The sequence below is a fragment of the Melospiza melodia genome, chromosome Z (genome assembly GCF_035770615.1).
Source record: "Melospiza melodia melodia isolate bMelMel2 chromosome Z, bMelMel2.pri, whole genome shotgun sequence".
Taxonomy (NCBI): Eukaryota; Metazoa; Chordata; class Aves; order Passeriformes; family Passerellidae; genus Melospiza; species Melospiza melodia.
The window spans coordinates 16,818,867-16,842,030 of NC_086226.1; the positions used below are offsets into that span (position 1 = coordinate 16,818,867).

The 23,164-nt window shown below is 40.4% G+C and overlaps 1 protein-coding gene across 6 annotated transcripts in view; it reads left to right on the plus strand.

Moving 5' to 3' along the window:
* Nucleotides 1-1,140: 1,140 nt before the first annotated feature.
* Nucleotides 1,141-23,164, plus strand: part of PCSK5 (proprotein convertase subtilisin/kexin type 5) — a 226,999-nt gene continuing 204,975 nt past the window's right edge. For 5 of the 6 annotated variants that reach the window (XM_063181529.1, XM_063181528.1, XM_063181530.1 and 2 more), the window contains exon 1: nt 1,141-1,864. In XM_063181529.1, the coding sequence (XP_063037599.1) occupies nt 1,667-1,864 (198 nt within the window). In that variant the 5' untranslated portion in view covers nt 1,141-1,666. The remainder of the gene's footprint in view (nt 1,865-23,164) is intronic. The other variant, XM_063181533.1, reaches the window with a different exon arrangement.

Sequence of the window (23,164 nt, forward strand, 5' to 3'; positions counted from 1 at the left end):
AATCAGCTGCTGTAACGGTAGAGGTGTTTCCTCCACATTTTGGTGGAGGAAAAATGGAACTCCATGTTATTCTTTGACCTTCTGTGAAGTATGTAATTTCTCATACTTCAGCAAAAAAGCGAGTAACAGCTGCCTGACTGGCAAAGTCAGTCACCTTTGCTGACACCTTTTTCTCAGAGAAAAGTCATGAATTTACGTTAGTGTACTGCAATGGTACTTCTCACGTTCAAATTCCTTCAAAACTTGCAACAGATCCTCACAGTAGGTCTGTTGGACCAATCATCGCAACGTTCAGGCAAAATGAAGTAGATGTACAGGTAGTCCAAAGTTATGGTGGCTCAAATGCACAGACCATTAAACAAGAAGCTTGGGCTGGAGTGGACACGAGTTTTCTCCCACCCCATCCAAGCACCAGCTTGAGACAGCTGCTGATGACCAGCAGCATCTTCTCTAGGCCCAGAGGTGCTCTGCTTTTGGAAGCAGGTAGGAGATCTGTGCCAACGCTGCACAGGGACATGGATGAGGGAGCAGTAGGAGCTTTGTCTTCTCTGACTGGGTCTGGAACACCAATCCTCTGCCAAAGCAGCAGACACTCAGTTTTCTTTGTTGAAGGTGGTGACCACGGACAGACCGGTTGCACTAAAGGACGATGTAGGTGAAGCGCAGCCAGCAAACAGGCACACAGTGGCTGCCGGAGAGGCAGCTAGTGGGGCTGTTCCTGTCCTGCCTGGCAGCCGAGCAGTTTCTCCTGGGAACGGCAGGCCAGGGCAGACCCGGCCTACCCGAACAGCTGGGGCTCTCCCTCGGCCCCTCCTCGCCCGGGGCGCCCCGCGGGCGCAGGGCCGGCAGGCCGCCGCCGGTGCCGAACACGAGGCCTTGCCGCAGGCCTCGCACCTCGCCGCGCCTGCTGCAGCCCCGCCGGCGGGGCGGCGGCCTCCGGGGCCGGCGGGGGGGCAGAGGCAGCGCTCGGGGGCGGCGGCCGACGAGACCAGCAGTAGCCCGGGGCCCAGGAGCGCGGAGAGCGAGGCAACCCGGCGCCGACTCGGCTGCCATTTCCCCTGGCCTTCGGCGCTGCGGGAGCGAGGGCGGGGAGAGGAGGCGGAGGAGAAGGAGGAGGGAGGGGAGAGGGAGGTGGCCGAGTCGGAGTGCACTGAGGCTCCGAGCTGCCAACACTCACACATCGCCTGCCGTCGCAGCCGCGCTGCTCCCGGATTCCGGAGAGAGGGAGCGAGTAGAGGCGAAGAAAAGCCAGACGCGGGAGAGGAGGCAGAAGACCGCTGGCGGGGGGAAGGAAGTCAGAGAGGAGGGAAACGTAGGGACAGGGATAAGGACCCCTCCTCCTCGCGGAGAGACGACTTCCCATGTAGCTAGGGATAGAGGGGGAAGCTGGCGCTCAGGAACAGTGAGAGAAGCTCTCACAAGCAAGTTACTTAATTCCGGGAGAGCGGCGGGAAGAGGGCACAGCAGCAATCACTGATCAGAACCACTTATTCCCAGCCCCTCATCATTTAACCCCCGGGTGGTTCAATGCACTACTCCAAGCTCTTCCTAGTTTCTTCCTCGGGCTAACTTCGGAGGACGTACCGCCGGAGCGGCCCGGAGGGGAGGACAAGGGCCTCGGAAGAAGGAAGGAGAAGTTTTGTGGGGGTTGCGTGCAGAGGAGAAGATGGGCTGGAAGCGCCGCTGTTGCTGGGGAGGCGGAGGCGGCGGGGACCTTCTCTGCCGGCTCACCCTGGTGCTGGGGTTCCTGCTGCCCGCCTGCAGGACGCGCCTCTACACCAACCACTGGGCTGTGCGGATAACCGGGGGGCTCCCGGAGGCCAACAGGATAGCGAGCAAATACGGATACGTCAATATAGGACAGGTAACGCTAGTCACAACTACTTCCTAACGGGCACCGCCGCTGCGGCCGCCCTGCGCCGCCGGGGCAGGGATAACGACGAGGGCAAGGGACGGGCGGCCCCGCGGCCGCTGCCCGAGCACGGCCCCGCCGCAGGCCCCGCCGCCGCCGCGGGGCGGTCAGCGGAGCCGCCCCGGCTTCCCGCCGCGGGCCCCGGGAGGTGATGCGCGGGGACAGGTACGCCGGAGAGCTTGGGGTCGTGGCCTTCCCCTTCAAAGCCAGGTGTGAAACGGGGCGCGGGCCAGGGAGCCGCCCGCGGGGCGGGAGGGGGAGGGCATCGCCGGGGGGCGTCCCGCCGCGGCTCTGCGCGCCGCCTCGCTGCGGCTGAACTTTGCGCTCCGCGGCGGACAGCCTCCCGTGTCCCCTTTCCGAGTTGAAAAGCGCTGGTACAAGACGAGCTCGTCGTGCTGCGAGCGCCGGTCTCTCTCGCCGGCAGCCAGGACGTGGCAGCCGCGGCCGCTGGCTGGGCGCGGAGGGCGTCCCGACCCCCGCGCCGGCGGGGCGTGCGGAAGGAGGCGGTGGCAGGGAGTCCCGCAGCGGTGCCAGGCGGGCGGCTGCCCGCGGCGTTCCCTGGGGAGGGAGAGCGCGCCGCTGGGGCCGAGGCCACACCTGGGCTTGGCTCGGTCCAGATATCACCACGTCAGAAAATTCTTGGATACAGTCAGGTTCAGAAACTGCAAGTTAGCAAACACCTGGTTCTTACTGGATTCCATCACACTGAAAAATGCCCCTCTTCTACAAATAGGCACAGTTATCTTTGAAATGTCCTAACATCACTGCTTCTTAAGGAGTTTATACTCAGCGTTCTAGGCTTTCCTCGCTGTTGTTCTCAGAATCCAAGTTGCATATGTCGGGTTTACAAGGCGAGTGCCTACAAAATAAACAGTCCTGTTGCATGCTTGGGTGCAAACATCCAAGTACATTCTTTGTATACACTAGTTTATTCTACATGAATTGAAAGGTTAGAAATGAACATTTACAGGTACAGAAGGCTTCCTTTTGTGCATGAGAGTTACAAAAACGCAGCTGTGTTTACACTCCAGGCGTTTCATATCAACCAAATCAAAGTAAGGTCTGATTATTATTGTGTTTTAAAAAGGGTTCCCACTTACTACATCATTGAATCAAAAGTTTAAAGTACATCTCAATGTTCCCACTCATTGCAAGCCTGAATAAGACAGCTGTGTGGTCAATTAAGATAAATAATTTACATGAGAAAAGCTGGAAAATGTCACTAGGGTAGCACAAAACATGATGTGTGAGGATGCAGTTGCTTAGTAAAACTGAGTATCAACTTCTCTCGTGGAGCACTTAAGCAGGCAGGCAATACTACTTCCAGCTGGAGGCACTAAAATTTGGGAGGAAGATTGCATGTCAAAATTGAAGTACTACGGAACTAAAGTTTAGGAATCAAAATTTTTTGCATCAGCTTTCTTTTTAGTCTAACACGTTTTATGCTCAAGATGTTTGTGTTCCTATCTGGGCCCTTATAGTGCCAAAATTAGCAACAGCTAATTAGTGTCAGCTGCAGGATGCGCCTTTCCCCATTTTTTCTTTTGTCAGGCTGGCTGGTCAGCTCAGAGCCTGCCTTTTTGTACTTTGCATATGTAAGCCCCATCTTGAATTAAGGAAAGAATGCAGTAAGCCTCTGTTGTTTCTTATGTGTCAGTGAAAGTGTCTATGTACAGCTATGAAATATACAACTATGAATAATGCAGATTAGAAATACAGATGAGAATGACAGAAAATAGACACTATAAGTAATTGAAAGCTGGAAAAGACTTTATTAGGTATATGGATGAAAAAAGACTAGACTGTGTGTCTAGGTAAAGACGGGTAAATGGAGTTAAGGTATTAACTTTTGGAGAATAGGAATCAGGAACAATTTGGACAAACGAGGTGGGCTTGCCCATAGTGAGCTTTTTTCATAGATCTAGAAAAGCAGGAAAATATTTCATACAAAACAGGAAGTGCAGAAAGAAGATAAGAATGGGGCATAATCTTCTGGTTATTACTGAGTGACAATTGCAAGCAATTAAAAAAATTATTTTGTGTGAGATGTTGAAAGATATTTTCTTCACTGAATATGCTCTGAAAACAAGAGACACCAGTAAGCAGAATTTTCTCATAGAGTTACACAATAGGCATAATGTTTTGGTTGCATTAAATTTATGAGCTCATCTTTAAAAAGAAAGCGCAAAAAGCCAAATCAAAATTCCACTGCAGCTGGTCCAAAGGACCAACTTACAAATTATCCGGAAAAATAATCTATCTAAAATATTCAAGATAAGAAGTAGTGAAACTGTATAAAAATGAAATTTGCAAACCAGGAGCATTCTGACAACAGTAAATTGCATTATTAGAGCTGCAGGAAACTGGGGGAAAAGAGGGGTTCTGAAGGGCTTGTTTCCACTGACTATAATTTTGTGTTTGTGGAAAAATGGCATTGAAAGGTTCATAAAGTTGATCAGTGGAGACAAGATGGAAGACCCAGGAAGGCTCTGAATTGTAAATACTGGCTAACATCCCTTCTCCCAGTTTTTGTTATTTAGTGCATTCCTGGTGACGGGAGGAATTTAACTTACTGGTTTTTTGATGCTTGTGTGATTTGGAGAATATCCAGTTGAGTCTTGAAATACCCCTTGAGTAATTTTCATTGCCGTAGCAAACCTGCAATGTCTTGCTGAATGACTGGACAAGTGAATCAGAAATAGATGGCAGAAGGGGCTGTTAAAAGAGGCCTTGAGATGACCTGCTGGTGAGCAATTGAGAACTCTCTCTCACAGTTTCTGGTAAACTTTTATTGCTCTCAGACTTCTGTAGTCTTTGTGTCTTACTATGAAAACTCAAAGCTTTAGCTTCTGTATTAATTGAATAGAAGAATTTTCCATTAAATTTAGGGAACACAACACAACAGAGAAAGAATCCTCTTTATGTTTTTCCAGGCTACATGTTCTGTTTCCTGTTTCCTACAAATTGCTCTGACATACTTCTTGTTTATCTTGTATTTCCTGTATTACCAATGAGAGATATGTCTTCTGTGTTTCACTGGACTTCAACATTATACAAACATGTAATATCAGGACTTAAATGCATAGAGTTGACTTCTTTCCCCCATTTCCAATGTAGGTTTTCTGACTTACCCTTGAAGTGCAATTAGTAGTTTCTCTAGCATGAAGAAGTGTTGCATAGTTCTTTTTGCACACGTCTTCTAAGACAGTGGTCTGGACCTGTTGTTCTAAGTTCCACACTGGATGGAGCAATTTGGGCTATAGTGCATCCCCAGCACCTCTTTGCTGGCTTGCTTTCTATTTTGCAGTGGCTACACAAAGCAGACCTTACCTTAGGGCAAAGTATCTGTCACTGACATTTAGGAACATTTCTTTCACTGTTGGCAGCTGTCAAGGGTTAAGCATATCGTCCGTGTAGCATTTTGTACAGTTGGTTTAAATATTGTGGCTATTTGCTGTCATCAGGTGCCAGGAGTTTCTTGTTCAGGCAGTGGATTTTCCTTTAAGGTTGAGGAGCACAGGAAAGACAAACGGTTGGTACCCCAAAGGTGATGAAAGAATGGAAGAGATAAAGATATCTGCGGTTGCAACGAGAGAAATGCTGCAATAGTAAACTTCAGATCCTGTTCTTCCTTTCTTCTTTCTTAATTCTAGGCATGAGCTGAGGGTGGGTGAGCACTTTCCCACATCACATCTTTTTTCTCCTGATAGTATTTGTTCAGGAATTTTACCTTTCTGATCTCTTCCAGAAGTGAGTAGCCTATTCCTAGCTCTTTGCGAGTGACTGTCCACCCAGTCCCTACAGTTTTCTTCATACAAGGAATAGACACTATTAGCCAAAAAGCACATAAGCGTTTTCAGCTTCAGGAATCACAGTAAGATAAACAGATCTGGCTTTCTAAATAATGTAAAGGCTGATATCACTTGCCAGTAAGTGTTTTGTGGTGGGTTTGTTTGTTTGTTTGTTTTAACTGGGAGTATTATTTGAAGCCAGCAGATCACACAAAAGTTTAGTAAATAATATTTCAAACCTGTTCATTTCAACAGTTCATTTCAAACCTGACATTCTTTTGATGTCACAGAGAAGATGTTGTGTAACAAGGTCAATTGATAGAAAGAATGGGAGGAATGGCTGTTTTTCATTTTACAAATCTATTCCTGATGGAAGGCAGAAGTAAATTTTGCAAACTAAGTATTTCAAATTGAAAGACAAGGAAGCAGTTAAGGAAAAAAGGAACTTAATTTGAGATAAAAAGCCTAAACTATGGCGGTTGTCTTCAGCAAAGGAAGGAGCTTGCTGCCAAAAGTCTCCCACCACTTTACAAGGATGTCTCAAAAAAGCAAGATGATAGGCCTTTGTGTAAAGTTCAAGTAGCCCATAATATAGATAGATAATAGAAGAATCATACCTCTTAAGAGCCTGTGTGCTCAGAGTATTGCAACAGAGTATGCCTTACTAAAATTTAATACTTGTAATAATTTTAGTGAAGTCCTGAGTACTAAGGATACAAGTATCAGGACAATGGTATCAAAAGAATTAAAGATAGGTGTACTCTAAGTTGTATGCATATGCAGATATTTTTACATATCAGCAAATGTAGATAGGTAAAAGTACACCAAGGAAAACAGAATTTTCTCTTTTACATAGAAGGAAAAAAGAGCCTTAAGGGGTGGTACAGCATAATCACCGTGAGACAAATATTTGGAAAATATAAGTTCTGAAAAACATTTTTTGCAAATGCTCATAATGCCACAGAACCGGTACACCTGAATATATTGTAGTCTACAAAGGGTATACCATGGCTATTTCTTCATATTTAGTGGTAGTTTTCTCATCTCTGCAGTTAAAAATGGGAGGAAGGAGGGAGAGAGAGCACATTGTAGTTCTAGTAAATGTGAGCTTTTCATTAGGAGCTGGGTGAAGAAAAGGAATGCTTTCTGATCATGCAGACAATCTAGCAGCATTTGTGTGTTGTTATAAAATGAGGGAAGATGATAATCTTGTGTAACAGTATAGTGGTCAAACTACAAATTGTGTGATGATTTTTTTATTTAAAGCCCTTAGGCAAGCACAAACTAAATTATATTTTTAAGAATAACAAGTAGTAGCAAGCTCAATTTACAAATGACAATATTTGTGCAAACTGTTTCTCTCAATCAAAGTGCAGGACTGGAGCAGACTGAGTTCAATGGAAGAACTGGAAGAAATCTGTAAAACGTATTGATGTAAATCCATGGTGCAAGATACCTCTGGTATGACAGCTGTCATGTCATGGTATGACAACCTCTGACTGACAATGGCTAAAGCTGTAGAAGTGAAGGGCGAGAGGGAAATCACTGCAGATCGGTTTGTCCACTGTAGTGCCTTTAAGGAAAACCAGCTATGCCCACATGTTTCCTGGCAGATATGTAACCTGTTTTTGAAGGTCTTCAGTAATGAAGTTCCATGGTGTCAATGAAGCTAGTGGTTTTAGTGGTCTCTTATTCTCTTTGCCCTGGTGAAGTCAAAACTGTATTGGTCTTTCTGCAATTCAAAGCTGGTGTTTCTTGTTTCTCTATGAATGTAAAGAGTAGCAACATCAGAAAAGTTGTAACATTTCCCTCTTCCAGACTTTTATGTTTTCGATCCAAGTTCAGTCCTTTCCTTTGTTTTATGTCAGTGAACCCTTTCACTGACCAGTCATGGCGTTTGACTCTAGTCTTTCTAAGATGATCCTCATACTGAGCGAGGAGCTGCCAGAGCATTACAGCTGAGTACAGCATAAGGATTCCTTCAGCTGTCCTCAGGAGAGCACTCCTATTTATGTAACCTGTTATGGCATTTGTCTATCCTGTAGCCACATGACATTCTTGACAGAGTTCAGCCTGTGATCTGCTATGGTTCACAGGTTGATTCTGCCAAATTCCTAGCCCATTGTTCTCCAGTCTGACTTTATTCAGTAGGTTGCTGCTTATTAGGTGTAGTACTTTGCTTATGCCTTTGCTAAATGTTGTCCTGCATTTCCAGACCATGCGTTATGGTGCCAGTTTGTTTTGAATGTTGTTCCTGCCCCTCAACATACGAGCATATAATCTCTGAGTCTTTATGTATTTTAGTAGGTGTCTTTTCTGTGCCAGTATTCAGGTCACTAGTTGAAATATTGACCAAAACAATTTCAAGAGGAATTCTAGCTGGTAATTGTTAGCTGCCCTGCTGCAATAAATAGATAAATCTTACGAAGTTTTGACCTACTGTTCCATAGTTTAATTCTGTGCCCTACTTCAGGAATTTGGTACTATTACTCAAGTAGTACTTGAAGATAGATACAGTTTTTATTTTGCCAAGTATCTACTCAAAATAAACATAAATAATATAATAAATATAAAAATCTGAAGAATATTGGATTGGACAGAATCATGAGTGATATGATAAGGTGTTCATAAGTGGATTTTTAACCCCAGTTGTAAAAATGATTTTCCTCCAACTTACAGACTAGATTTAGTCACAGCCAGTGTTATATATCTGCTCTTGTGCTTCATCTGTCTCTCTGTGACATTTTCAGGGTCAGCCTTTATTTTGCTTCTGTAGCTTCTGGTTTCCTATTAGGAGAGAGAAGATAGACCTCCCACTCCTACAGTCATCATAGTTACTGTGTTTTTATTGACATGTGTTTGCCTTGACCAGAAATTATGTCTTGCTTGTATACAACCTCCCCACTCCTTTGTACTCTTTTGCCATAAATAATGCTAGTTGTTCAGGTAAGACATTTCCAGTGTCCTATTTTCTTGTTTTACAGCTGTGTTCTGTGGTCTGTGATTGACCAGTACACCTTTTTCTTCTCCTCCAAATAATCAATTGTAAAATCAGCAAATGGGGAAATACATGTCAACCATATCATGTGGTACTCTTTGTCACCTGCCAAACGCAGGAAAATATATGATCAAACAGAATCCCACTTGCCAATGATACATACCTTAAGACAGTAAGTGTTTATTTGGCAGCATACTGGGCTCAGTTTGATTGATATTTCCAGAATGAAAAACTGTTTGGAATGAAACATTGGCAAGTCCAGCAGAGTATGAGAACTACAGAATGAAGTCCTGCCAGAACAGCTTGTTGTGGACATTCCTGTGTATTACAAGATGTTGCACAATGGAGGTGAGATTATGAAAAGCATGTTAATCAGGCAAGAGGGAATATACAGTTCTAAACAAATAAAGAAAGAAAAAATTGTATGCACAGACTCTTCCAAAGAGAAGAAACCTGATCCCAAGGGGGATGGCATGCTTTTTAATAAGGGATAGCCATCAAGCCCATCTTTGCTCAAGTTACTTTTTTTTTTCCCCCCCTCTTGTTGTTTTTTTTTGTTTTTTTTTTTTTTTTTTTAGGATATTTCTGTGCCAGAGGGAACAGGCATCACTTAGGTTTGTGTTCTGGGGTCAGATTGGAGTTAAGAGATGCTACAAGTCACAGCTAAAACGTGTGCTGTATATTTTATTCAAACTAGAGCAAAACCAGTGGGTTTTGTGTAAGAGTGCTTAGAAGGCAGTGTAGTGTTACAGAATAGTGCTGTGTCTCTGAAAGTCAATTAGAATTAGGTAATGTTGTCCTTTTGGAAATATATAGTTTAATCAGTGGTAGCATGTAGTGATACTGAAATCAGCTTGAAAATAAACTTTCTACCACAATTTGAAGTGTTGGAATGCAGGCATTCTTTATTACAGTGCTGGACACCTTCAGAGGATTTTTCCTCCATTTCAGTGTGTGTTGTGAAACTTGACAACAAGCTCTTTATTCCATCATGATCATACATATTCATTAGAGTGTAATTCCTAGCTAATACATATGCTTCACTTCTCCTAGAACCAATTTACAGGCCTCCACCCCTTACTAGAAGTCGTTTGATGGTCCTCGAGTGTTTAATAAAGGGGTCTCTGATGGTTGTATTCACTGAGTGTCCCCAGTATTGTAAACCTTGCCTGGAACTTCTCTGAGGGCATGTGCAGTTGTTTCTTGTAACTTTGCCACAAAACCTAGTAGGTTCCTTATTATATTTTTATCCACTGTTTCAAGCTATGTTTAGCATCCTGTATGCCTACTTTTACATTCTTTTATCTAATTTGCTAGTTAGTCTTCACGCTATATTTTGCAATTTCAAGGGAACTGAAAATTTCCATTTTCTGTGTTTGTCTGTCAGTAGTTTCCCCTCTGGATAAACCTAGAGAATATTCCCTTTTCTTTGTGGAACAAACACATGTCTTAAAAACAGACAGGAAAGAAAATGCATGCTGTGTTGCACCTTTAAAGCCAGTAGTATGACATTTAGGGCATAGAGAAGTAGATCCTATAACATTTTTGTTCGCCTGAGCACCCTTATTGAAATAGGCCCAAAAGGATGGAAGGCCGATAGAAGATCTGTCTAGATGCCACTACCATAGGCATGGGCAGTGGTTTTAAGTTACTGTCCTGTGCAAGGAAGAAGAAAACAAGCATCCAGTTGCTTCTCCCTAGCACTGCCTTCAGCTGTTTTCAGATGGGGAGTCCAGCCTGAACTGGATATTGTTTCTGCATGCTTGGAAATCCGCAATGTTTGCTTTGTCCAGATTCTTGTTCAGTCTTTGAAATAAAATGAAACTTCTAGCATCCGCAATATTCTGTGGCAAGGATTTTTAAGGTTTGCTACTCTTGTAACAAACTCTTTGCTAACACTACTACTCTTTCTTAACACTGCTCTTTTGCTTGTTACTTACTAGCTTTGTTAGATGGCTACTGAAAGAGGTGGTGAAAGATGATTTTTGTCCACTCTTACACCATACTTGGTTTTTTAGACTTTGAATATTGTCCCCTAAATTACGTTGTATCTAGGCTGAGGGGTCTTAGTTTACTTTTGTTATTTGTCATAAAACTTCTGTTGTACCATATCTTTGTCTTTTTCTTCTTTTCCTGCTTGGAAACTTTTTCAGATCTCCCTGTTTGAATAGAGGGAGCTAGAGCTGCACAGTATTTATTGTGAGAAAACCTTGCATTATTCTCATAATGCCATGTACTCTGCTTTATCCTTCATGTGATAACTAATGTCTGGTATGTCATTTACTGTGGGGACTTCTGCTGAGCTGAGTTCCTGTGGATTAGTCCGCCATAACCTTGAGGTTGTCACTCTTTAATGGTACGGTACTGGGCAGCTCTGAACAGTGCTTTTTAGTGTGACATTCGGTTTGTATATAAGTTAATCTCCTTTTGTCTCTACTGGATTTCATTTGATATTGTTGTCACTCAGTTTTGCAGGCTCCTTCTGCAGTTCATGCACAGTCAGCTGTTGCAGTTTTTACATCTGTCATGGCTGATTTCTGTACCTCATTGCTCACTCTTTTTCCCATGCATATATTTTGTAATGAAATAGTGTAGCTTCCAGAAGAGATTCTGCAATGGAACACAACAGAACTCCATCTGGGACCTCCACTCATTGCAAGAAGCTAATTGCTATTTAATAAAAAAGTAACAAATTTCTCCTGAGCTTTGCTTTCAGTTTTTTTTCTTTTGTTTTGATTGCTTACTTCTGCGAAGACCTTTTGCAATGGGTTCTTAAATTCTCAAAAAATTGTCAAAAGCCTTTTGGAAGTTCAACTAGAGTGTAACTATTTACTCATCTCTATCTATATGCTTGGCCTCTTCTAAGAACAGCAATAAATTTGTAAGGCAGAGTTTTCTTCTGTTTAACTGTTTCCAAAGCAGTGACTTTCTACCCAAGTGTCCCTTAATTATCTTATTTCTTAGTTTCTATTCATTTTTCTAGTAGTGACTTGTAGCTTCATCTCACGTCTCCTTTTAAAAGTTGACATCACATTTGTTACGCAGCTGTTCTGAAAAGTGAAAACTGTTTTTAAAATGAGATTTTCAATAACTTTAATTTACTGAGTGTTTTTATTCAGTTATTCCACCCATAATCTTTCAACATTGTGAACTGCAGAATGTCAACCATTGTATCTTGAGTAACTGAGCTAAGCTGAACGGAGGCAAACAAATCAATCAAACAATAAACTTTGAAAAAAATGGGATGCTTTTGTGGATATGCTGCGCTCCAATGAGCCAAGCATAAATGAGCAGCTTTAAGCTGGGGAAGTGCCCCTACCCCTCTTGAAAATTAGTAGACCCCTCTCTCCAGGATTGGGCTGCAGCATAAGCTGTTTTCTCATGAGCAACTAAGCCCCACCTTGCACAACTGGCAGTTTTACCAATGGGGTGTAGAGTGAAACTAATGCAGATACACACAGAGTAGGTGTATGTAAAAGCAGACTAACTTCTTTTGTTTTTAAAGTATTATACTCCATGAAGTATTGATGAAGTCTCAGTAGTCTCTTAGTAAGAACATTGAAAATGTTTTTGCATGTACCCAAGTTAAATCAGTAAGGTTGACAGACTAGATGTATCCTGTCACCACCACACAACACGAGCTCCAGCCCTAGCTAGCATGGCAGTATTAATTGTGATATTCTGTACAGTTTTCTTCCTTGCTCCTTTGTAAACAAAATAATTTGCTTTCCATGAATTGAAAGTGCAATATCAATAGTATTTTAGCTGTACCTAACTGAAATAAAAGTTAACTCCTGGAGGATACATGTATGACAATATCTGGAATTGCTTGGACACTTCTGACAAGTGCCCATCACCACATCCTGTCATTACTCCTTTCTGCCTGTCTGATCAGGCTGAATGTTTTCTTCAGCTTGGAGTAGTTTAGATTTCCATTGTCAGTGAACAACACACCCCTACCCACAGTCAGTTTTAGATCAGTGCATGATGAGGATTGCCAACTGACAAATCACAAAACCATCATCTGGAATTAACAGAGTTACGGAGCTTTGTTTTCTACTAGAGTTAACTATTCCCTGACCCAAACGGGCCCTGGACTCTGTTGGCATCAATAAATGGTTCTACCATTGCTACAGACTGCTCTTTTGGAAGCTTTCTTGTATATAAATGTCATTCCAATTGTGTGAAATTTGAGCAATTTCCATTTCTTGCCTGGAAAACAGAAATATTAATCTGACAAACATTACTGCACACTGAGCAGTTCTAGTGGTGGTTGAAATTTGTATAGTTATTCTGATGTTTCTTGTCTTGTAGGACTCTGACATAATGTTTCAAAATAGAAATGAAAATCCATTTATAAAGAAAAATACATTGTTTTATCCAACACATTGTTGTCATTTTAGCTATCTTTTTCCTATTTCAGTATTTTGGTATCAATATCAATGTATTCAATAAATGTAGAGTAGAAACTTTTATCCTTTCTCCAAGAAAAAACACTTTCAGGCATTCTCTCAACCCTGAGATTGTAAGATTAGGCTTTCCAAATGCGAAGATCACCAAAAAATGTTCTTTATATGTGTGTAATAGATAGGATCTGAGAGCTGTAACTTGTTTATCATTAGTTTTAGTAAATTTAGATGTTTTGTAATGAATCAAGTGTCAGATCTCTTTGGCTTGTCTCTGTAGTGTGAAGTAATTTGGAAGCTTAAGTTAGTTCTTAGCTTAATGAGATTAACTACACTTAATCAAAAATATGGGCCTTGCTGGGGGTCTAGGTTAAAAAAGGATTACATGTAGTTACCATTAAATACAATAAAAGATTCCAGTGAATCCAGTGAAAGCTTAATTGAATCTTCCAGGATTTTGAAAAATGGTACAGCAGGAGAGACATATATATCTAAATTACTATCATTTTTTGTGTCACTTTTTTGTCTATTTATTTTATTATTGTGACTGCAAATAGCAGCTTTACATGGAATATTGCAAGTCTGTGCTAGACATATGCTATGCTAGAATAGAGTTCTTTGGTATGCTGTAATACTTTGCAAATCCTTACTAAATGTTACTTATGATTATGTAGCTGTTTTATTTCTTACTATACTTGAATGGTACATGGCACAAATATTTTTTGGTCTTATTTACTCACTTACTTGCTTTTTGTTCTGGTGTATCTTTAGATGCTGTCAGAGAGAATTTTCTGTTTGCTTACTATGAAACTGTTACATGAACAGGTGATTCTCTAGTTGTCTTATCAAAGTCAATGGGCTTACAAATGGAGACATAAATAAAGAATACTGACAAATCTAACTTTTACACAAAAAAGGTATAAACTTTTTAAAGTATAAGCAATAACCAAGTAAAATAGATGAATATGTCAGTAACCTGACGTTCTGGACCAGTTGCATGCTTCTCTGTATTTGGTTAAACATGTTGTACAGAGTGGAAGATACCAGATTCTGCTGGAGTACAAAGCTGAGGAAGTGTGATCTAGGTTAACTGTATAAGAGGGTTGGATTTACTGCCTACACACCCCACATAGATGAACTTAACTCAGTCTTAGATATTCCCATGAGCCACTTCTTTATAACTCTTTGGTAAATTATATCAGTAATAGAAGAGGAAATTGCTTAAATTGAGTCTCATGAGAAAGTCAGTTCAATGAAAACATTGTACTTCCTATGACCAGTAAGAGCTGAATTCAGGTTTGTAAGACAAAGTACAGCATGAAAAGGTTTATTGCTGGCAATATAAATGTTCGCTGTAAACAGTATGACTAGTGTAAGTCACCACATTAGTCATTTTGAACAGTATAAATTCCCTTGCTATTAATGTGCTTAGGAGTTTTATATTGATGTTTAAATAACTGGATGCAGATATAACAGTATTTCTACTGTTGTAGAAGAACTGCCTGGTTCTTAAATCTTTTACTCATGCAAGTAACTCCATTAGGTTAGACTGCTCTTGATTTATACCTCTGAAATTCATTAGTTTCAACAGTTATTTCTGACTTGCAGTTTTGTAAGTGAGAAGGTACTTGATCCCATGGGACTGGGTAGATGTTTACAAGTTTCAGGACAGGGATGATGCCTATGAAATATTTCAGAATCAAGATTTAAAAGGAAATGAATATGCACTTTGTTTGTTGTGACAATTTTCTTGCAGTAGTTAAAAAAATAAAACCTGTTAGCTAACCTTTATGCTTTTCGCATGAGTGAAGTAGCCTGGTCAGAACTTCGTCAAGCCTCGTTCTTATGCTTTATTATAATTACATGTGTGACAGCACAGGTGAAGAAACAAACACATAACTAGTAATGTATGGTATATGGCAGTTCTGTTTGTTACTTCAACGAACATTCATGTCACTGCATGAGTATGCATCCTCATTTTACATTTGTTTTGTGATGCAATATAAAATAGGATTGGAAGTCAATGAAATAGAGGCAAAGCTCACTTCAGTTAATGCAGTATATAATTTAGACATTTTAAATTACAGATTATTGAGTTAGGAAAGGGAAAAAAAAGATTTCAGAAGGCAGTGGCAGTTTAGTTGACTCTTCAAAATTAAAGGTTAAAGGTATTTGTTTCCTTTTTGATGGCTTCATCAAAATGATGACTGTGGTACTGAAACAAACATGACCATATTGCCTAACGGCTTCTTTGCAGATAAAAAATATGTTTGTTATGACTTGAACTTTCAAATTCATGATGACTGCATTGAAGTTGCTTTAAGTACTGCAGAGGTTACTTTTGTTTGTTCAGCATAATAAAAATATGCTTTGTTTCACTCCTTTTTACTTGCAGAAACAAGGTGGTGACTCACTGGGATTCACAAAAAGGGGCATAAGCTACCAATTTATATTATGTTGGTTTTTGTGTTGAAAAGAAATTATAGAAAAGATGAATGAGAATGAAGGAAATAATTTATTTCCTTTTGAACATTTTAATGAAAAATGTAATGTTGCCTGGAACTGCAAGCCCATGGTCACAGGTTTGCTGTGTAACATTGCATTACTTTATTTGGCGGGGATGTGAGCTTCCCAGTTCCTGCAGTGCTCATGAGGCAAAGCTTGCAGTTGCAGTTATTAATGCCTGTAATTACTGCACTTGAATTTTAACATTTCACATGACAAACGTGGGAATGGCTTTCTTCACCATCTGCCCCCAGAGGGATGTTTTAGGCTGATATATCTGTTGGAGTCTACAATTCATAAAAACCCCTCTACGACTGTCTGTCCAATAATAAAGGACCTGTGTTCATTAATTTTTAGCTATTTTTTGAACATCATTCTAGTAGTCACAACTGGTTTATCAGTCCTAGAGAAGTGGTGGCTGAAACCCCTACCAACCTTCAAAGAAATTTTTCAAGTACTGTAGCGACATTTTTTTCAATTTAATGCTTGAACAATCAACACAGCGCCCAATTTATCTTCAGCTTCTCTCTTTTTATTCATTCTTAACATCTCTGACGGCATATCTGTATGCCCTCATCTATAGGGAAGTGTTCAAAGGGTGCCAATACACAGCACAGCTCAGATATTGTCCTCCCATGAAGACTGATGCATGTTTTTCTCAGACCTGAAGCTACAACAGAGACGGGTAGGGGTCAAGCTCAAGCTCTACTTGTGTCACAACTTTTGCAAAGAATATATATTTACTGGGGGCTCCTGTTACCTGCAGCATGAAAGGCTTTGCTTCTCATCCATGTAGGACTCAAACATCATTTTCACAGAGTCTTTATTCAGGCAGTTTTTCTTTGGCTTTATTTACCTGATGGGGGTCTTTGGGATTTCTATTTTTGTGATGTGGCTTCAATATTGCTTTTTTATTTGCACTTTTAGACGTAGCACCATTTCTAATTAAATGTTATCAAAGCATAATTTATTTTTAAAAAATCAGTTAACCTTTCCCACTTTTCAGAACTCAGTAAGGCAGAGTTCATAATTTCAATAACAACAGGATTTACACAAACATATAATCTGAAAAAAGTTGCTACAGTCCTGTTAGAAAGGATTCTTCCTCCTGCATAGTAGTGTACATTCAATTAATAAATTTTAGTGTGATCTAGCATGGATTAGAATTAAGGCTATGATACAGTTTGAACTTATTCTTTTTAATACCTAAATTAATCTTACCTGCTGATTTGTACTAAAACTTGTTTGTGTTAGAAACTTTCTGGGTTTTTAAAATGATATAAAACACTTTATATTGCTATTGGTTGTTAGGTTTTTTCTCTTTATTTTTCAGAGTAATTCCAAGTACTAAATAAAGTTGCCAAGAGAGCACTAAAGTACTGTAATTTCAAAAAGCAGAGTTTCATTTGACAATATTTGTTTTAAAATACAACTGTACAAAGTAACCTTTATGCAGAAAGTGTGATGTAGGAAGCTTTCTCCAATTCACCTCAACTTTTAAAAGTTATGGATCAGTTAGGAGTCTCAGAGGAAACATAATTTGGTTTATGATGCTAAATCTATTTTATAATATATTTTTAGTACAGCATTTCTCTATATAGAAAAGTAGAACTTTGATTTTTAAAAATAGTTTAGAATAAATCTAACTAGGAATTTGGAACTCCACATTTAAATGTAGCTTTTAGTTTACATTAAATTATATTTTAGAATTGAGACTATAAATGTGCTATAAAACTTATGTTCTGTAATGCAGTAGAAAGCCTGGAAAAGTAAAATTATGAGAAAAACTATTTTTATAGATGTAATCTCAAATCAAATAAATCAACAATCTTGGTTTGAGACAATGGGCACTCTGAAATGAGTAACATACCCCTTGATTCCAACCAATCCCTTTCCACCAGTAAGGAAAGAGATATGAGTAGATAGAAGTGAAAAAATATGTCCCAAACCTATTTAGTAATAGAATGCCAACAGGCAAGGGAAATAAAAGTAAGTAACTTTTTGACAGCAAACTGATAAATCTCACAACCCCCAGGGAAAAAGGAGAGGCCCCAGTGCTGGAAATGCCCTTTCACAAGAGGTGTCCAGCTGGGGGACAAGGGGGAGGTGATGTCACACCTCCATAGGCACCCTCCGGACAGCCACATCTTCCCCTCTGGAGCGGGAAGCCAACGGCTTGAGCTGCCTTGACCAGCAGGCGCCTGTGCACTTGGCCAAAGGCAGCTCAAAGCCACCAAATGCAGCCTCTCCAAGATGCGCAACACCCCCCCAAAATTAAAAGAGAATCCAAAAAGGAAAGACAAAACCTTTGCCTGAGCAAAGACCAAACAGCCCACGAAGCATATATCACGCGGCAAAGAGCCGAAAGCTGCTCCTGAGAGAGGATTTAAAAAATGCCCAAGACAATGTTTCCAGGCACATGCACAGCATACCTGCTTTGTGGAATCTTACAGTAACAATTTTTGGGCATAGATGGATATGGAATACAATAACATAACTGTAAAAAATCCTAACTTAGATACTGAATTAGAATGATATAAAAAATTATAACCGACCTCAGAATATCAATGTATTTTAATCCTACTAACAAATATGAAAATTAAAAGGCTGGAGTTTATTTTTCAATTGAAAGAATTAATGTGTTACTTTTTTCTTAAAACAAAATAAAGCAGCATGTAAGCAACAGCAGTGACAATATCTTGAAGAACATAAGGCTGAGCTACTTTATTTTAATGGCTGTTACTAATTTTCGGCATTAGCTATTTGAAAAGCCAAACTAGCTCCAGGCAAGTGCCCAGACAACATTTCTCCATTCAATTAACTGAAACATAAATGAAAAATACAACAGAAGGCTAAAATGGTGTATTTTAATTCAGTAAGGTGATATGCTTTCCTCTCCATTTGAACTTAAATGAAACAAACTCATTCATTTGAATGAGAAGAAATGCCAGTAGTTAAATGGTAAAGTGTTGTGTTCCCACCATGTTGAAGAGAGGCAGTACGATTTACTTCTATGGTATTGTGATGTTTCTGCCGAAATAGCTGTGTGGTTTTTTTTAACTTCACTCTTTCACAGTTTTCTTTATTTTTCATATGCAGGTGGTTCAAAAGGGAATCTTAATTTTTCCACTTGAACCATCCTGTCCTCCAGACTGAAGATTCAATAAACTGGGCTAGAACTCCTGCTTACAGTATAGCCTTTTTTCCATCTAAGAGACTCCAAAATTTCTTCAGGAAGAAGGGGTGTATGTAAGACCAAGCCCAACTTGGGCTTGTTCAGTTTCACTATTCAGAAGCAGCAACACTTTGCAGACATCATGTCCATTTAAAACAAACCTGAAGAAAAGGGAATATGGGAGAAGCAGATATGAATCTTGAGAACAAGGTTCCTGCCTCTATTATACAGAGATATCTCCACAATATGAGCAGTTGAATTTCTGTTAGTTAACCAATAAAAAACCCTTTATATTTCATATTATTTTTGGGAGAGACAGAGCCCTCATCTGAGTCTGCAGCTCAGATGTCTGAGCACCTCTGCTGCTCTCCTTACGGTGATCGGTCCTTCAGCCTCAGTGTGCTGGAGATCTGTCAGGGCTGACCCAACAGTGGGGTTTTGGAGAAAACAGCTGGAGACTGAGAAAGTGTGGTCACTACTGTAGTATCTTACAGCGAAAAAACGCTATCCTAGTCCCCCCAAAACCTCCACTACACAGTTCTATTTCTTGCAGTATAAGTTGAGTTTAGGTTACAGGTCTGGAATGAACATGGACCTTTACGAGGCATGGGTGCTTTAATTTGGGTGGATCAGTGAACAGCTAACAGCTTCTGCAGAGCTTTTTTGCCCCTAAATGGTGAACCAGAATACTGGTTTTGAGATGCTTAAGACTTGCTTGTCTGGAGTGATTCAAGAAGGAAAGGGAGTGGCAGTTTTCTGCAGTATCATTGAACACTGTTACACGATAATGACGACGAGCCACCAGGAGTCAAAATTAAGGGCTATGAACTCTCCTTGTGAGATTTCAGATTTACATTTGAAGTTCATTTTTTGCCTGGTTTTGTTAGACCTCTTAAGATCCCTACGGGCTCACTATTCAAGCTTGTCTTGGTCTCTCTTAATGCTATCACATTTGTCTGCTGTGTCAGCTAAACCACTCAGCTTGGTGTCTTCCAGGCCATTCTGTCATTCTGTTATTCTTGGTGTGCTGGTTTTACCAACAGGGAACTAAACTCCAAATACGCCACTTGCGCCCACCCCTTCTGATAAGGGAGGGACAATAAGGAGAGATTATGTGATGAAAATAACAATTTACTAAAATCACAATAACCACAGCAGTATCAATAGTAAAAAGTATTCAAAAAGAAGGTGGCTTACCCACAAAAGAGCATTCACCACCAGGAACAAAGAAAAACACTTTTCAAAGATACCACTAGGTGTGGTCTCCAAACAAAGCCAATATGGTGAGGAGAGCTTCCACAGCATAGTGTTCTCTCCCACCCTTCCACCCAGCCCAAAAAGAATGAAAAGCAGGGACAAAACAAAACTGGGAGGCTAGTTCATCTGGAAAAAGGAATTGTGCAGCTGCTGGCCAAGCTCAGTCCTCTGCACTTGCTTGAACTGCCGCCTCCCACTCTGCTGCCTGGAGCTGCCCACCTCAATACTGCAGCTCCCATTGTAGAGCTACAGAGGAAAAATGGGAGAAGGGAAAAAAAACAGGTGGGCAGCAGAAGAGACCAAGTCCTCCATGGTTTAAGAGCATAGTCCACTCTGCTTTTGTGACCAAGGCAAGAGTGGTAAATTCCCAGTTTCTGGCCCTGGCTTTTTCCTGCCAAAGCTCTGCCCCCCAAGCATGATGTGAGTAGTATCAAATGAACAATGCTAAAAACTCCACCCCCTTTTCTCTTTAACTGGAACACTATGAAAATGTTTTAAATGTTGTCACATTATACAGAGTACACCAGAAATTATGTTTTGGAGACAAATGAAAATGCTTCAATCCAAAAAGAGTGTAAAAGTTTGAAATAGAGTTGAAATTATTTTGTTAAAATGAGATGATAAGAGTAAACTTCATAAAAATTCTTCATCTCTCTGTTTTTGATATTTTCTTCTGCCAAGGACTTTAAAACTTAGGAAATTTTTTGCAGTTCTAAAAAATGGGAAGTGTCATATCTTCATCTCCATGTGAAATACAATCCTGTGCCTATTTATAATGATTTATATTCTCTCCACAGGGGTAGCTGATGTGTGCTTCTTTGGCTCTTTTCCTATCTTACTGAGTTCAGAATTATATCTGTACCTATCTGTCTTCCTTTCCAAATCCATTTAGGAGCAAATTCATTAAAGCTCAGGAGAAAAAGGGTATCTTACAGTATGTCTTCCAGTTCACCAAATCAGTAGCATTTTGTTTACTACTCAGCCCTCTGGGAGAAGAGCACTTTGCACCTAGATGTTCAGAAGATTTGCTTCTTAAAAAAAAATGTTTACTGGGTAAGAAGCATCTCTTAGGTTTTTGCCCAGTAGCTGGAATGACTTCCCTACTCTTGTTCAGCTACATAGAAGTTTCAGTCAGTTTAGTTTCAGAGCTTAGTCACATAGATCAGTTTGGTGACCATATCATGTGAATAAACATAGTATAGTATGTTTAGTTGTACTATAAACATAGTACAACTAAAGTGTATGTATAGATCTATTGAAAATGTTTATCTACAAAGACTACTTCTAAAGATATTAGGACTTCTCTACACCCACTATCTATTTTTTTTCCTTTGGCCAGACAATATTTCCTTATTTCTTTTTTAAAGAAATTGTGCCCTCTGTGTAAAAAAAAAGGAGAGTGTAAGGATTTCTCAAGGATATATGAGTGAAACTGTCAGCAGTCTGAAGCAGTAGTAAAGTAGTTAGCTCTGGTGTTTCTGTCTTCAGACTGCTTTTCTGTGAGAGTGCCTCTAGGACCTGGGAGTTAAAAGTATAAAAAACAATTTAACAAGAACATACACAATGAGAAGTTTTATTGTGCTGTAGTTACATGGTTTAACTTCCTAGTGGTCCAAGGAATTGGAAGGTCTAAGTAAATTCCAGTTAAGGTAAGAGAAGGCAAAAAAGCTTTTAGTAATGCTGGTGTTACCTTGCTGTGAAAGCCACTGGCATTTAGTGAATATGAATTTAATTACACTTAAAAGATTTGGGCTTGTTTTAATTCCTTGTCAGTTATGAACTAAAGCTCGCTAAGTAGACCTCACAATTCTAAATGATCACTATTATTATTGGAAAACCAATGGTGTTTAGAAGACATTGCATTGCAATTACCACACATTATTCCAAGGGCTTAATTCTTTTTTCTCAGCCCAAGTTCTCAGTGGGAGTAGATCTGAACAAGGATTACAAAGCTTCATGCTGTCCCCCTTGGAATGGAAGCATGCAGATGCCTCCAATATGTTCCATGAATGGCTAGTTCTGCTAAACTGTAGAACCTCCAGGAGTACAGTTAAGTAAATTTAGGTAATCTCCTAAATTTGCTGGTTTGGATGCCCTCAGAGTGGTGAGCTAGAGTTAATCTTCAGTAAGTAACTAAATAAATAAACACCTTAAACTAGTGCAAGACAAAACACTGAGGGCTGGATGATATTGAGACCTTTGTAGCACAAAACAGGATGGATGCTTATTTTTGTTGCAATATGGCCTTTCTGTTTAAACAGTTCTGTGAAGTTGTAAAATCCAGTTGCCTGTCTGAGCTGAGTCTTTTCAGTAATGTGTGCCTTCATAGACACACAGACAAAGTAGTGGGTTTCTAATGCACTCTGAAGGCAGCAAAGTCTATAAAAGTTCAGATACCTTTATAGGTTACTGGTGGGGTGAGTACACACTTTACAGGTCTCTGAAGACTTTCGAAGCAAGACTAGCATCACTTCAATCTTAGCTAGCACTAGCACTTCAGTCTTGGTTGAGACTAATGATAAGTCCAGGAAACATCCAGAAAGTAACTGATTACATCCCTCTGTCTCAGGAAAGCATGCCATCTTTTGCACTTGCAGTAAGCTTGGCAGCAAATTTCAGTGGTTGTTATAAATAATAGAAATGTAGAAAGAGTTCAACAGTAACATGATGCTAGTGGACTGTGCTACAGGCTTTTAAAATCAGAATAAACTTTAGTTGCTGTAGTCAAAAGTAATGGAGTAGAACAGAGTAGGAGAGAATAGAATAGGATAGAATAGAATTGGAAGGAATCTACAGTGCTCATCTAGTTGACAAATTCAGGGCTGACCAACAGTTCCAGCACGTTATTAAGGGCATTTTCCAAATGCCTCATAAATACTGAGAGGCTTGGGGCATTCACAGCCTCCCCAAAAAGCCTGTTTGACTCTCCTCTTGGTAAAGAAAGTTCAGTGTGAACCTCCTTTGATGCCATTCTGAACCATTCTGACACATCCCTGAATCCTAGTGGGAAGAGATCAGCAGCTTCATCTCCTTGTCCCCTCCTCAGGAAGCTGTATAGAGCAATGGAGTTACACCTCAGCCTACCATTCTCCAGGCTCAGCCCTACTTCACAAGCTGTGC